This window comes from Tripterygium wilfordii, chromosome 1 (assembly GCF_013401445.1).
Source record: "Tripterygium wilfordii isolate XIE 37 chromosome 1, ASM1340144v1, whole genome shotgun sequence".
Lineage (NCBI taxonomy): Eukaryota > Viridiplantae > Streptophyta > Magnoliopsida > Celastrales > Celastraceae > Tripterygium > Tripterygium wilfordii.
In genome coordinates this window covers 7101256-7113874 of record NC_052232.1, presented here as the reverse complement: position 1 = coordinate 7113874, position 12619 = coordinate 7101256, and the positions used below count along the sequence as shown (strand labels likewise).

General features: G+C 36.2%; 2 protein-coding genes and 1 long non-coding RNA gene across 3 annotated transcripts; 2 read left to right on the top strand and 1 right to left on the bottom strand.

Moving 5' to 3' along the window:
- The first annotated feature begins 3568 nt into the window (after window positions 1-3568).
- Window positions 3569-5153, top strand: LOC119987908 (alcohol acyltransferase 9-like). Its single transcript, XM_038832836.1, has one exon. The coding sequence runs from the start codon at window positions 3755-3757 to the stop codon at window positions 5060-5062; it is 1308 nt and encodes a 435-aa protein (XP_038688764.1). The 5' UTR covers window positions 3569-3754; the 3' UTR covers window positions 5063-5153.
- A 5310-nt stretch (window positions 5154-10463) lies between these two features.
- On the top strand, window positions 10464-10939 carry LOC119981447. Its single transcript, XR_005464128.1, has 2 exons — window positions 10464-10567; window positions 10708-10939. It is a non-coding gene; the product is annotated as an uncharacterized LOC119981447 (long non-coding RNA).
- A 24-nt stretch (window positions 10940-10963) lies between these two features.
- LOC119981363 (transcription factor bHLH51-like) lies at window positions 10964-12053 on the bottom strand. The gene is made up of 2 exons (XM_038824489.1): window positions 11527-12053; window positions 10964-11447 (listed from the first exon to the last, which is right to left on the bottom strand). Exons 1-2 carry the CDS (start codon window positions 11773-11775, stop codon window positions 11004-11006), a joined length of 693 nt encoding a protein of 230 aa, XP_038680417.1. The 5' UTR covers window positions 11776-12053; the 3' UTR covers window positions 10964-11003.
- Between the last annotated feature and the right edge of the window lie 566 nt (window positions 12054-12619).

Sequence of the window (12619 nt, the reverse complement as noted above, 5' to 3'; positions counted from 1 at the left end):
CAATCCAAGATTTGAGAATTTGTGTCCCTTCACTATTTGATGTACAAGCACAAATCTATCCATGCATACCATTGTTTTAGAATGATAATATCCCACGTCGCTTGAAGATTATCAAGTGATGTGGTGTTGTCTGGTGTCGACATCTTCCCGTTCATTTTGTTTACCTTTTGATCATGGAAGGTTTTTGTTGTCGAGCTTTTGCCTTTTGGTTCTTGGATTGACTCTTGGGAGCTTAGGGTGATAGATTGTTAATTATGGTTATGGGCTCTATTTTACTCTCTTGATTTTAAGATGTTATGCATTTTTGATCTGGGAATCCTTATTTTGTTTGGGATTCCCCTTTTTAATTCTCTATTTGATAAACTTTAGATTTATCAAAATAAAGTAATGTTCAACACCTTAACACTTGAGGAACCTTTTAATAGGAACAAAATCGTGCAGGGCTCAAACAATACCTCAAATAATTTGCATCAAACTTCTATCTCATTAACACAGGCAGGTAGAATAATGAAAAAAATCAAACCAACGTTTGATCGAAAATAAACACACTGAAATCCACTAGAAAATTAAGAGAAAATTCTTTAGGGTTTTGATATATTTGATAGAATGAAAAATGATGATCATTAGGGACCGGCTAACACTTCAAATATAAAATTATAAAAATACCGTTGAAAATAGAAGAAAAAAAATTCATTTGAGAACCGAAACAATGAAATTTAACGACTAAAAATGATTTCTACTAACTGATAAAACTGATAATTAACTACAACTTCAGGGTATCAATATACTTGTCTTATTTAGTCCAATATCACTCGTCTCTTCATTCTTCTCCCTACTTTCTTCACCAACAGCCTGATTGACTCTTTTAACGTTGTAGCAGAGAAAAGTTCAATAGGTAAAGGCAGAGCAGCATCGATCATGGGTGCAGGATTTGTCAAGAGAATCCATGGAAGTTAAATCAACTTGTCATTTCGAAGTAAATGTCCTGCTACCTAATATTGATGTACATAGACCTATGTAGCCTACCTAACACTCACTTTTATTTTATATTTTGTTGATACGGCTGCCAAAATATTGATTCTCATGTCTATTCTTCGATCTAATCACATCTTTTAATGATATAATAATAATATTCCCAATAAATGGACCCAAAAATGAAGGATCCTAATACAGAATATAATATCTTCTTACATTTTTACCCCCAATCCATAAGGATAACAAATTGGGGATTAATTGAATTTTTGATCACTAAAAGGTATTTAAAATTTTGTTTTGATCATCGAAAGATCAAATATTTCAAGTCAATCATCCAAATTTTTTGTATTAACCGTTAATTCCAACTATTTTTATTAACGGTCAAAGTGGCACATCGGACAGTTGACTACTTAAATCCCAATAATTTGTCCGAGTGATCAAAATGGAACAAAGAAAAAAATTGAATGACCAACTTGGAATGTTTGATCTTTTGATGACCAAACTAAAATCTTGAATATTTTTCAATGACTAAAAACTTAATTAACTCACAAATTGGGTGACAAATCATTTTACTTTGGTATTAATATTATATAAAATCTGCAATTTTGAGAAGAGCTAGAACAAAAGAATAAAAGGATTAAAGTGAAAAAAAAAAAGAAGTTTTTATTAATAAAGGGTGTACAATTGCCAGATACATGAACCACGAGGAAGACAGCTAGGACGACCAATAATTAATTAATTAATTAGCACAGAAAATAATGTAACAGATCATATGAGGTGTGTGTAGGAGCCAATAAATGACCTTATCAACTGTCACCACCTTATTTTCTCTGCATAGCCAATTAGTCCAAACCCACACAACAAAATAAAGGGCACTTGAGTTGTACTTACTTCAGATTTAGACAAAAACAAAATCATGTAGGATTCGGTCAGTATATGACTATACATATAGTTTTTTGAAAGTGAAATTATGCTCAAATTAAACATTTGACACACATATGTCTAACTCAATTGGGCTAAAATATTAAATATGTCCTTAGACTATCACATTTTTCTCTATTATGTCCTTAAACTATTTTTTTTCTTCATTCTATCCTTAAACTATTATTTTCCACATGGTTTCTCTCCTCAGTCAACTTTTCGATGTTGACTCCGACGAAAATGCTGACGTGTCATCTGAACTCCGACGAGTTTTTTTTTTTATTTTATAATCACATAGATGCCACGTCAGCATTTTCGCCGGAGTCAACACCGGAATGCTGACTCAGGATAGAAACCATGTGGAAAACAATAGTTTGAGGATAGAATGAAGAAAAAAAATAGTTTAAGGACATAATCGAGAAAACTGCTATAGTCTAAGCACATATATAATATTTTAGCCAACTCAATTGATTATCAATCGAGTCATCTCTCGTTGAGACATATATATGTATATATACATGCTTATTCTCACATTGTGGACGTCCGCAATCATTTGTTATAATAAAACACACCGACAATGGCCCACACTCTATGTGAAGTCAACCGTGCCCGCACATATAGAAGCCAGTGTGATACTGTTACAGTAAAATGATTTGGGTTACAAATCTCATGTCTCATATATATATATATATATATATTTTTTTTTTTATTTTTTTTTTAAAAAAAAGAAAAAACCAAGGGGCACGTGCCATCCTTGGTCTCCAAGTAGCTCCGTCCTTGAATGTATTGTGTTTTTTTTTTTTTTGGGCAGACCTTGAATGTATTGTTGTTGTAAAAGCATCTCCAATGTTAATAACAAAATTAAGTAATCAAAACATTCATTTTATTACTGTTACAATACTTTAATATCTCATTTAATTACTGTTACAGTAAAATGACAGTTAGGGCCTCCACTCTATAATTCACGGCCTTTCCGGTAGGTTTATGGTAAATAAAAATTGATTGATAGTTTAAACAAAATGTTCCCTCTAGGAACAAAGAGCAAAAAAGATACACCCAATCCAAATCACTTAAAACGCGATGATTACACAAATTGGTTGACATTCTGCCTCCTCTCACATGGCATATTTAAATCACACATCATACCCACCTGTTCATCCTTTTGAATTAGACTTGCAAATCTCAGACAAATATTATCGGACCCACCAAATGTCCCATGAGACCAAATTGACAACACCTTAAAAAGTTCGCATTGGCATCTCAACATCCCACCTTACTCAACCCTTTTTTTTTTTCTTCTTTAATTTTATAAAATGCGAACTTAAAATACGGATTTGTTGTTTTTTTTTTAAACAAATGGGACTTAAAATAGTGAGTCTCAATCATTTATTATCACTTCTAAACATTCACAACAAAAAAATAGCCCGCATTTTAAATTCGCACTGTAGTTTACATATTAGAATTCTTATATATTTATATCATGAAAATTTATAAAATCAAATCTAATATCAAACACTATTATTGGCATAAGATACTTCAGCATGAACTAGACAAGTCGCTGTATCCACTTAATTCTCTCCCACCTCACACAAAAAAGAATTACCTTTCTAGTACAAGCTACATAGGGAGAGGGAGGGGAAGAGATTATTGAGTGAGCCGACCAGACAGAAAGCAAAGCCAACCAGTTTGACGTTTTGTTTTGATATTATCTTTTTCCATAAAGTGATTCCTGGAAAATCTTGCACCAAATCTTTCACAGGTAGATACACAAAAGATCACGCATGCCTCTCTCCTTATATATAAACATTTCCTTATATATATACCCTAATCCCCACCCTCCCCTCTTTGTCAATAACCTATGGCAAGCACAGTCCATGTCGAGGAGGCTGTATTGGTCATCCCAAGCGAGCCTACACCTACACGAGTCCTCCCTCTCTCCGCCCTCGATTCCCAGCTCTTTTTGCGTTTCACTGTCGAGTACCTTCTAGTCTACACGCCTCGCCATGGGTCGAACCAGGCTGCCATCACGGCTGGAGTCAGGGCTGCACTCGCTAAAGCCTTGGTCCCATATTATCCGCTAGCGGGTCGAGTCAGGACCAAGCCCGATGGCTCGGGGCTTGAAGTTGTGTGTCGAGCGCAGGGTGCTCTGTTCATCGGGGCCACGTCGGATCAGGTGGTTACTGATTTCGAGAGGGCCCCACGTTATGTTACGCAGTGGAGGAAACTATTGTCTCTCCAAGTGCCAGATGTTCTCAAAGGGGCCCCACCTCTTGTTGTTCAGCTGACGTGGCTTAGAGACGGTGGTGCCACGTTAGGTGTTGGGTTTAGTCACGCCCTTTGCGATGGTATTGGAAGTGCCGAGTTTCTCAACTCGTTTGCAGAGCTCGCCACGGGTGAACTCAGCCGAGTTGTCTCGCCCGTTTGGGATCGACAACTTTTTGACTCGAGATTCACTCATTGTAATCGTACAAAACTCCTGAGTCATCCCGAGTTCACCCGAGTCCCGGACCATTGTGGCTTTTTGAATCGCTTCTTTAACGAAAAATTGACACCGACTTCATTAATATTCGACAAAAGATTTCAAAATGAGCTCAAGAAACTCGCTCTGTCAACGAGTCGACCCGCCGAGTCTTCCTACACGTGTTTTGAGGTTCTCTCTGCTCATGTATGGAGGAGCTGGGCTCGATCCTTGAATCTTCCGTCAAATCAAATCCTGAAGCTTCTCTTCAGCGTCAACATTAGGAACCGAGTCAAGCCGAGTTTGCCGAGTGGCTACTACGGGAACGCGTTCGTGCTCGGTTGTGCTCAGGCTAATGTGAAGGAACTCACTGAGAATGGTCTAGGTCACGCGGCGAGCTTGGTGAAGATAGCGAAAGAAAGAGTGGACGGCGATTACGTGAAGTCGGTGGTTGAATCGGTGAGTCAATCAAAGAAGTGTCCTGACTTGGTTGGAGTGTTGATAATGTCAGAATGGTCAAGGCTGGGTTTAGAGAAGGTTGACTTTGGGCTAGGCAGGCCAGTTCATGTGGGACCCATATGTAGCGATAAGTACTGTCTGATTTTGCCAGTTCATGATCAGACGGCTGCCGTGAAGGTGATGGTAGCACTGCCCGCAAGTGCCGCTGTTGAGTACGAATATCTAATAAAAAGTCCATATAATTCATGAAGAGCCCACTGGATCACTGATTTTTTTGACTTACTCGTTGACTCTATTATTCACTTTTTGACTTTTCTTACAAAAAAAAGATTCCACATGAGAGGGTATATATTGTATTGTGTGCTTTTTAAATTGTTTTTGAGGAACGTGAAGGACACAACCCCCAATTTTAACAGCCTTTAATTGTTGACTTGGTCAAAATCACACTTCACTACATTGACTATTTTTCCAAATCCTCCAACTTTTTTTTTTGAAAAAGGTAATTAAATAGATTGTATTCATCCTACCTAAAAGGTACCAAAAGGGTTTCATTTTACTTTAGAATTACACATTTACACCAAACTTAATACTGAATATCATTTCTATTACACAAAAAATAAAATCATCAAATTTACATCATTGTACCAGTATATTTTGTTGATTCAATCACATTAACAAAACATAATCCCCAATGTAACTGCATCAACAAAACACAAATCCACATGCATTATCCATGCCCCAGCAAAAAATCACCATCGTGGTTGCTTTAAGAGAGTATGAGACTCTAATGTACTCGAACCACCATAAAAATGAGTTATAGGATAACTAAAAAATAGAAAAATACAAATAATGGCAATCGTCGAACTCTCCCAGACGATATTGTGTTACGCATTTACACCGGATATCGTCAAACAATCATCTAACGACACTGTACTCCACCAGACTACATAGACTGAACAAACAAAAATCAAACACAAACAACACTATGGTTCTACATTAAGGATATTGACTTCTCCTTCAATAATAGATGCCGATCTCCATGAAGTCTGAGAGTCTCATCACTATGAACCAAATATATGTCACCTACTTAGACACTTTTTTTTTTTTTTTTTGTGATTTGTTTCTGGTTTCAATATATATATATTTTTTGCTTCAATAATTGAAAATTTGGAGTAGCATTTGTTTGACTTTTTCTACAAGGACAAGACAAAAAAAATGTTGTGGCATAGCAACCATTTGAATGAAATATATTGTATGGTGACATTTTATCTTTGAATATAGTCAGCTAACCTGTACATAGCCAACCTAATAAATAATGTGTTCGGTGTATCTTTATAAAAGATTTGCAAGCAACTTTCCTACAGCGGCGCAATAATTAGAAATATAGTTATGCAGGAGAAAAATTAAAAAAAGAAAAGGTTGTTCAACGATCATTGTCAGTTGAACAATGTGATCGGGAAGAGATTCTCTTAATCATAGATCAACCAAAAACATATGTGGACTGTTCACAAGAATGATCACTAGTTGAATTTCCATAGCTTTTGATGATATTTCAGCTCACACACTCGCCCGTTTATCACGGAACTTATGTGATTTTATGTTTATGCATAATATAAAACCATCTTTGTATAAATCTCTACATGCAATATCAATTGCCAGGCTTTCCAACCAGAGCAATATCATATAAGAAAGTCATGCTTGAAATACAAATAATGGTCATTAACCTTCATAAACCATCCTACTTTATTATGCTCTCGATCTAGCTTGCCCTTTTTTCTTTCTTTATTATATTATATATTTTTTTCTTTATTATATTATATATTATACAAAGTCAATTACGAAATTGTCCTCTCTAGAATGGTTATCCCTAATAAGCCCTCACACCTCAAAGTAATCATCCCTATTTAATATGATCTATGATGAATGATTCGCTTTAAATGCAAGAGAACCTACTTAAATCCACTCATTGCATGCCACATTAAAATGGTCTTTGGTATAATAAGTGTTGGAGCGATATTCGGGAAAATAAATTAAAAATACTAGTTAATTTTAAGAGTGCAAACTAGTTTTTTTTTTTTAAATATATTTTTTCAGGAAATTTCTGCTTTTTCTTTTTTATTTTCTGTTTTCAAACTATTTTCAAATGATTTTCTATTTCCTGTGTTTTAAAAAATAGGCACATAAACGTGTTTTCAGGTGGACTAATATTCCCCTCTCACAAATGCAGGTAGAGGGTTTAGTTGATATTGTTGGACCTGTGGTCCTAAATGTTTGATTTTCATGATATTAAAACCTTTGTTGACGATATTGAAATATTTATGTAATATTTGATTAATGAGAATTGAATTTAAATGAATATGTCATTGTACTTGATTTATATGATCACATGCACTAAGTGAGGCCTATGCCTACTTTATATTTGTGCATTTGACATCTATATATGTACTTGAATATGTGCTGCAAATTCAGTTTTGAAAATTTTACAAAACTTGAATCACATGTCCATGAGTTTCTAACACATGTTCTAGGACAAGAATCAAGTGAAATTAAGTGTATTACATTTAGATTTGGTTATATGCTTAAATTCTGTCAAAACTAGGTTTTTGCATAAAATTTATGTTTTGTATGCATCTTGATTTCATCATTATGAATATATTTGATTAAGGATGGTTCGAGAGATAGTGTCATTTAGACTGAGTTTTGCTATATGTGTCCTATTTATGTAGTCAATTTGGTTAGGCCATATAACTTTGTCATTTGTGAACTAATTGACTTAAAATTTGGTGTGTGCATCATACTCATCATGATCTTTCATCTGAATTCTTAACGGTCAAATTTCATCCACGACACATATGGGCTGCACAGTGCAGCAGCTGTACACTTAGAGTTTATCGGTTCTTGACTACTTTGAGCTACTTGCTTCGTTGAATAATCAAACCTTATCCAAATGTTACGAAACTTTATATACACATTAATTTATCATGAATGAATTAGAACTTTCTGGGTTTGTTTGAATTATGGTTAACCTATGTGCCTTACATGAAGCTCTTTGAGTATACATGCAATTGGGGAGTTCTACCTCCTATTTCTTGGTAGATTAATCATCGTGATGATCGTATATCACTCAAGAATAAGTTTTGATAGCAAATTGAGATTCGGTTTTCAAGAATGAGCTTGAAACTCTTGAAAACCAAGAAAAATCTAAGTTCGCCTACTTTCCACTAAGGATTCTTTGAGTTGATTAAAACAAGTCTTAGGGTTATGCATTGGGGATATTATGGAGTTGCTCAACCAGTCATTGAAGTGAAAAGGCATGAAATGGAAAAAGAAGAAGATGATTTTGTAGTTCAGAGACAAATTGAGATTGATCGGGGTATGTTTGAGATCAATCGGGCTTTGACAAGTTGGGATCATTTGCTTGGCCAAGAAAACGTGAGATTGATCGGGGTATATTTGAGATTGATCAGACTTTGGTGCAGAGAGCATTTTGTGATTTTGAAGAGGAAAATGAGAGAGAAAAAATTTTAGGAGGAGAAGAGGCCACATCACCCATTTTCATATATGTACCAACATGTGAACAAGCCTTGTACCTCATTATACATACGGTATATTCCTTGTTTGGGTTTCTGCATTCAAGACTTGAGTTTTATGAAGACTTATTTGGTGCAACCAAACAAGGCCCTTGATTAGAGTTTTCATTTGAAGTCTTGGAGCCAAAATGGAAGGACAAGATTGGATAGTACACTTGCATCACACGGTTGAGAATTAAAGAAGCTTCAATGAAACAGATTCGATGGTACAAGTTGATGCAATGGTTATCATAAAAAGTTAAAAGGTTCACACCTTTAGTCTTGCTTCCAACGGTTCTATTTTCAAGGGTTAGAGACAAATCAAATTAGGGTTCTCCCACATTTGGAAAACTTGGAGAAGCAAATTAAAAAACTTGAGAGAAATTCTTGCTACTACTATCATCAATCTTCAAGCTACCCTGCTATTGCTACATCAAGCATCTACTTGTGAATCAAGCTCTCTTTAGCTACTGAAAATCTTCTCCACTCGAAGCCTCTACACTCAAGGATTTCTCACTACACTTGCTTTTATAAAAGGGAAGTTCCTACATCTTTTAGGCTATACTTACATCAAAAACATCTCTTGTTCCTAAAATCATATCCTACCCATGAGATTGTTGTTGTATTCTTAAGAGTTCCACACCAAATAGCTTAGTGCTACATTGCGAGAACCTTGTGCTATCAAACCTAACAAAAGCCCCTTGTGACGGGCAAGTTGTATTATTGAGTTTGTGGGTGTGCAAATAACCTTGTGTAAGGAGTTTTGTGAAACTCTTAAAAACCACACCTTAGTGGAGTTGAGAAAGTCCTAGGTTGGTGGACCTAGGTTGTGGATATAGGAGAAGGGTATTAGTGGAGTTGAGAAAGTCCTAGGGTATCTGAACCACTCTAAATTGTCAATTTCTTGATTGCTTTGATTGTTTAATTGTCTCTTACTTGATTACTTGTTTAATTGCTTTCAAAATTGATTTTAGGTCTTGGAAGACCTTGCATTAAAATATATTTTCTACCCTTGTGTGTTGATCACTTACTTGAGATTGTTAATTGCATTAGTGGAGGTTTTTCTAAACCATTAGGCTAAATATTTTGATTGCTTAATTTTCTAGACCCCCAATCTGTCCTAATCTATCTGTGACTATCAGACTGTCTTACAGTTTGAATTTTGATCTGAATTTTGGATATAGTGTTCATCAAGGTGTTGTGATATTGCATATCAAATTTCGTTGCATTCCAACTTGATTTGCTAGGTCAAATAGTCCATACTCTATTGGTGCTAAGACGACACTCATGTGTGTGGTATGATGATATCTCATAGAGGTCTTGAGTTTGAACCTCCTCATCCCCTTTCCTGTAATAAAAAAAGAAGGGATGATGTTTAGTGCCTAATCCTTCTCTTCCTCCCCAAATTGTGGCCAAATTGGATTTAGAGAGAGAATCAGAGAGTCTTAACTAACGACTTGGGGCTCCTTTTACATGCTTCACCACAGTTAAAGCCTTGGAAGCCGTTATTCGCACACGAATTTCGACTCATTGTCAAAAATATAGGCGAAAGATTCATCAAAATATACGCAGGAGTTCATCTAAACTCCTCTCAACAGCTCTACTAAAATATCAATCATGGCTTGGATTCGACCTTCATTGTCACAGGGTTGAGGTAGTACTATAGAGGAATTTATTAGTCACCAATAGTATGCATACCAATATTGATGGACATGTTTTTTTCAATAGTACAATTATTGATTCTATCATCAAGAAATCAAAAGACAATAACAAAATGCCGTATTCAGGCTTAGATCCTACAAAAAAAAAAAGATTCGGAGATTGAGGAGTATTTATCCAGGGAGTTGGTGAATGGTAGTTTAGGGTATTTAATGTTATATAATTAATATGTATGAGAGGGTTTTTAAGGAAACTCATTGTGTGTATTAAGAAAATAAAAATTAGGGTACATTAAGTAATTGTATGCATTCAGTCGTCTAAATTCGTGTGTGAATAGCGGCTCCCTAAAGCCTTTCTTAATTAGAATTGGGCCTATAGTGACAAGCCCAAACTTCAGAGCCCAAAACATTTTCTAGGGTTTAATTCAATATAATCTTGTCAGTACAAATAAATCTCAAGATTCTCGAACGCAACTAGGGTTTTTGTAGCTAAAGAGTTTGGGAACTTTGTCACCATGAGAGCCAAGGTAAGCTTCCATTGATCTTCTCAAATATTCGTCATATTACTCTGATTATTAATAATCCTTTCTCGATTTACGGTTTCAGTTGAAGTTACCTTGGATTTTTACGTTCTGATGATAATTGGTTGTTCTGTTTTTTTCGACAGTGGAAGAAGAAGCGTATGAGGAGGCTTAAGAGGAAGCGGAGAAAGATGAGGCAGAGATCTAAGTAGACTCGTTTGATCTAATAATGAAGCGATTTATCGTTCTAGAGTTGATCATCGGTACTGGTATTATGTAGTTACTGTTTGATTTGTTTCATGCCTTTTGTTTTGATGCATTTTGTTGAACCTTTAGTTCCCTGGAAATGCAAATTTCCAGACGGGAATTTCTCTCAAATATGCTATTTTAATGCAACATAAATGACAGAACCGAAGAGAGAATGTGTTACTAGCCAGTCGGATTAATAAGAAGACAAGAAAAACCTCTGCCTCTTGCTTCTGATGAAACTGCAAGAGGGCATAGATGATGAAGATATCCTACTTAGTGCTAAAAGCAAAGACTGCTTGACAGTACTTGGAGAGACACACTCTCCACCATCTTCATTGCAGAGTACTAATATGCTTTTAATTCTGCCACCAACACTAGCAATGTCTGCTTTCACTGTGGTTAGTCTTAGTCCTTTCAGGGCTCTAATAAGCTCCTCAAACAATTCCGGCCTATCATCGCAGCAGACCGAAGCCCTTATGTAGGTGCTTTGTTGTTCTTGATCATGATCCAGGTCACAATCAACTGCTACTTCATCAACTTCTGTTGGAATTGTTAAGGCCTTGCTAATTTCTGAGGCTTCTCTCCTCAGATCCTTGACATGATCTATCACTCTTCCTAATAGTGCTGCCTTGTCTACCTGCACAAATCAAAATTGACCCAATTCAGTTTTCAGTAGAAAAAATTTGTTCTTTGATGTTTGATTGAAGAGGGTATACCTTATCTGATCTAGGAATCAATTTCCTTAGAGTTGCAAGCTGTGCATTAATCCGGTCTCTTCGTCGCTTCTCGGCTTGGCTATGGCTGTTGGAAGCCGATGCAGCTAGATCTTCTGAGGTCCCTTGTATTGGAACTGACCATGAAGGTGTAGCATGAAATGGAGAGTTAATTGTAGAGGCAGAGAGTTGAGGAGGATGAATTGGCCATGGAACCCAATTAGATCCAGAATGAGAACAATACTCCTCCATATCCAAACAAGAGGCTTTCGATAGTTAAAAGGAAATATCTATGATATGCTTTTATAATCAGAGGCATCAAGAGGTGCTACTGTTTCTGCACTAGCAATATGTGATCTCCATATGTTGATTGTGATTGGTGTGATATCTAGTAACATTTTAGGAGAATGAGAGATAACCTGGTTGGTCTGGTTATCTGCCCAGGACCTTGAGGTCCAGGGTTCTATTCTTAATAGGGGGTTTGGGATTTGGATAGTTTTCCATCCGTTGTGATGGCTTTCATGCCCCTCGGGTATGGCTTAGCGTGTGTGTCGTGTGTGTGGCCTGTGGGCCTTTAAAAAAAAAAAAGAGTAACATTTTTAGACCATCATTCACGGCCGCTCTGTCCTTACCACTTGCAGTTACTGAGGACTCTGCTTATGAATTTGACTCTGTATTTGTCTTATCTAAATCCAGCTTTTAATGCACTTGGGGGTTTTTTTTTACCTCAAGTGGATGGATGTGTGTTTGTGAAGCTGCTGATTTTTGTGGCGTTCTTTGTCCATATCTGGTGGGGTATAAATCCTTGGAGATTAGATCACATTGTCCTACAAAAGAAAAAGAAACAAAACTGCTTGAATTACAATCACCAGTTATTTAGGGCCCCCATTGAAACTCACAAGTCCATCATAAAGAAAAGTTAAAAGAACAATCACTCTCCCTCTGGTACTGATCCTGTTGTTTTTTTCACTGTGTCATGTTGTTTTCATGTATACAGTTTGGACTTTTATTGGGTGCAGCAGTATCTACTTATTTGCTATAGGCATCATAAGGAAGTTGTGCAGAATTCAACAGCATTTTGAAGAAGGAATCATGG

Bases quoted from the DNA above. Each gene is read 5' to 3' on its own strand.
- LOC119987908 (XM_038832836.1), top strand. From the start codon at position 3,755: ATGGCAAGCACAGTCCATGTCGAGGAGGCTGTATTGGTCATCCCAAGC.
- LOC119981363 (XM_038824489.1), bottom strand. From the start codon at position 11,775: ATGGAGGAGTATTGTTCTCATTCTGGATCTAATTGGGTTCCATGGCCA. The intron at 11,448-11,526 runs GTATACCCTCTT...TGATTTGTGCAG, and splicing joins TGATTCCTAGATCAGATAAG to GTAGACAAGGCAGCACTATT.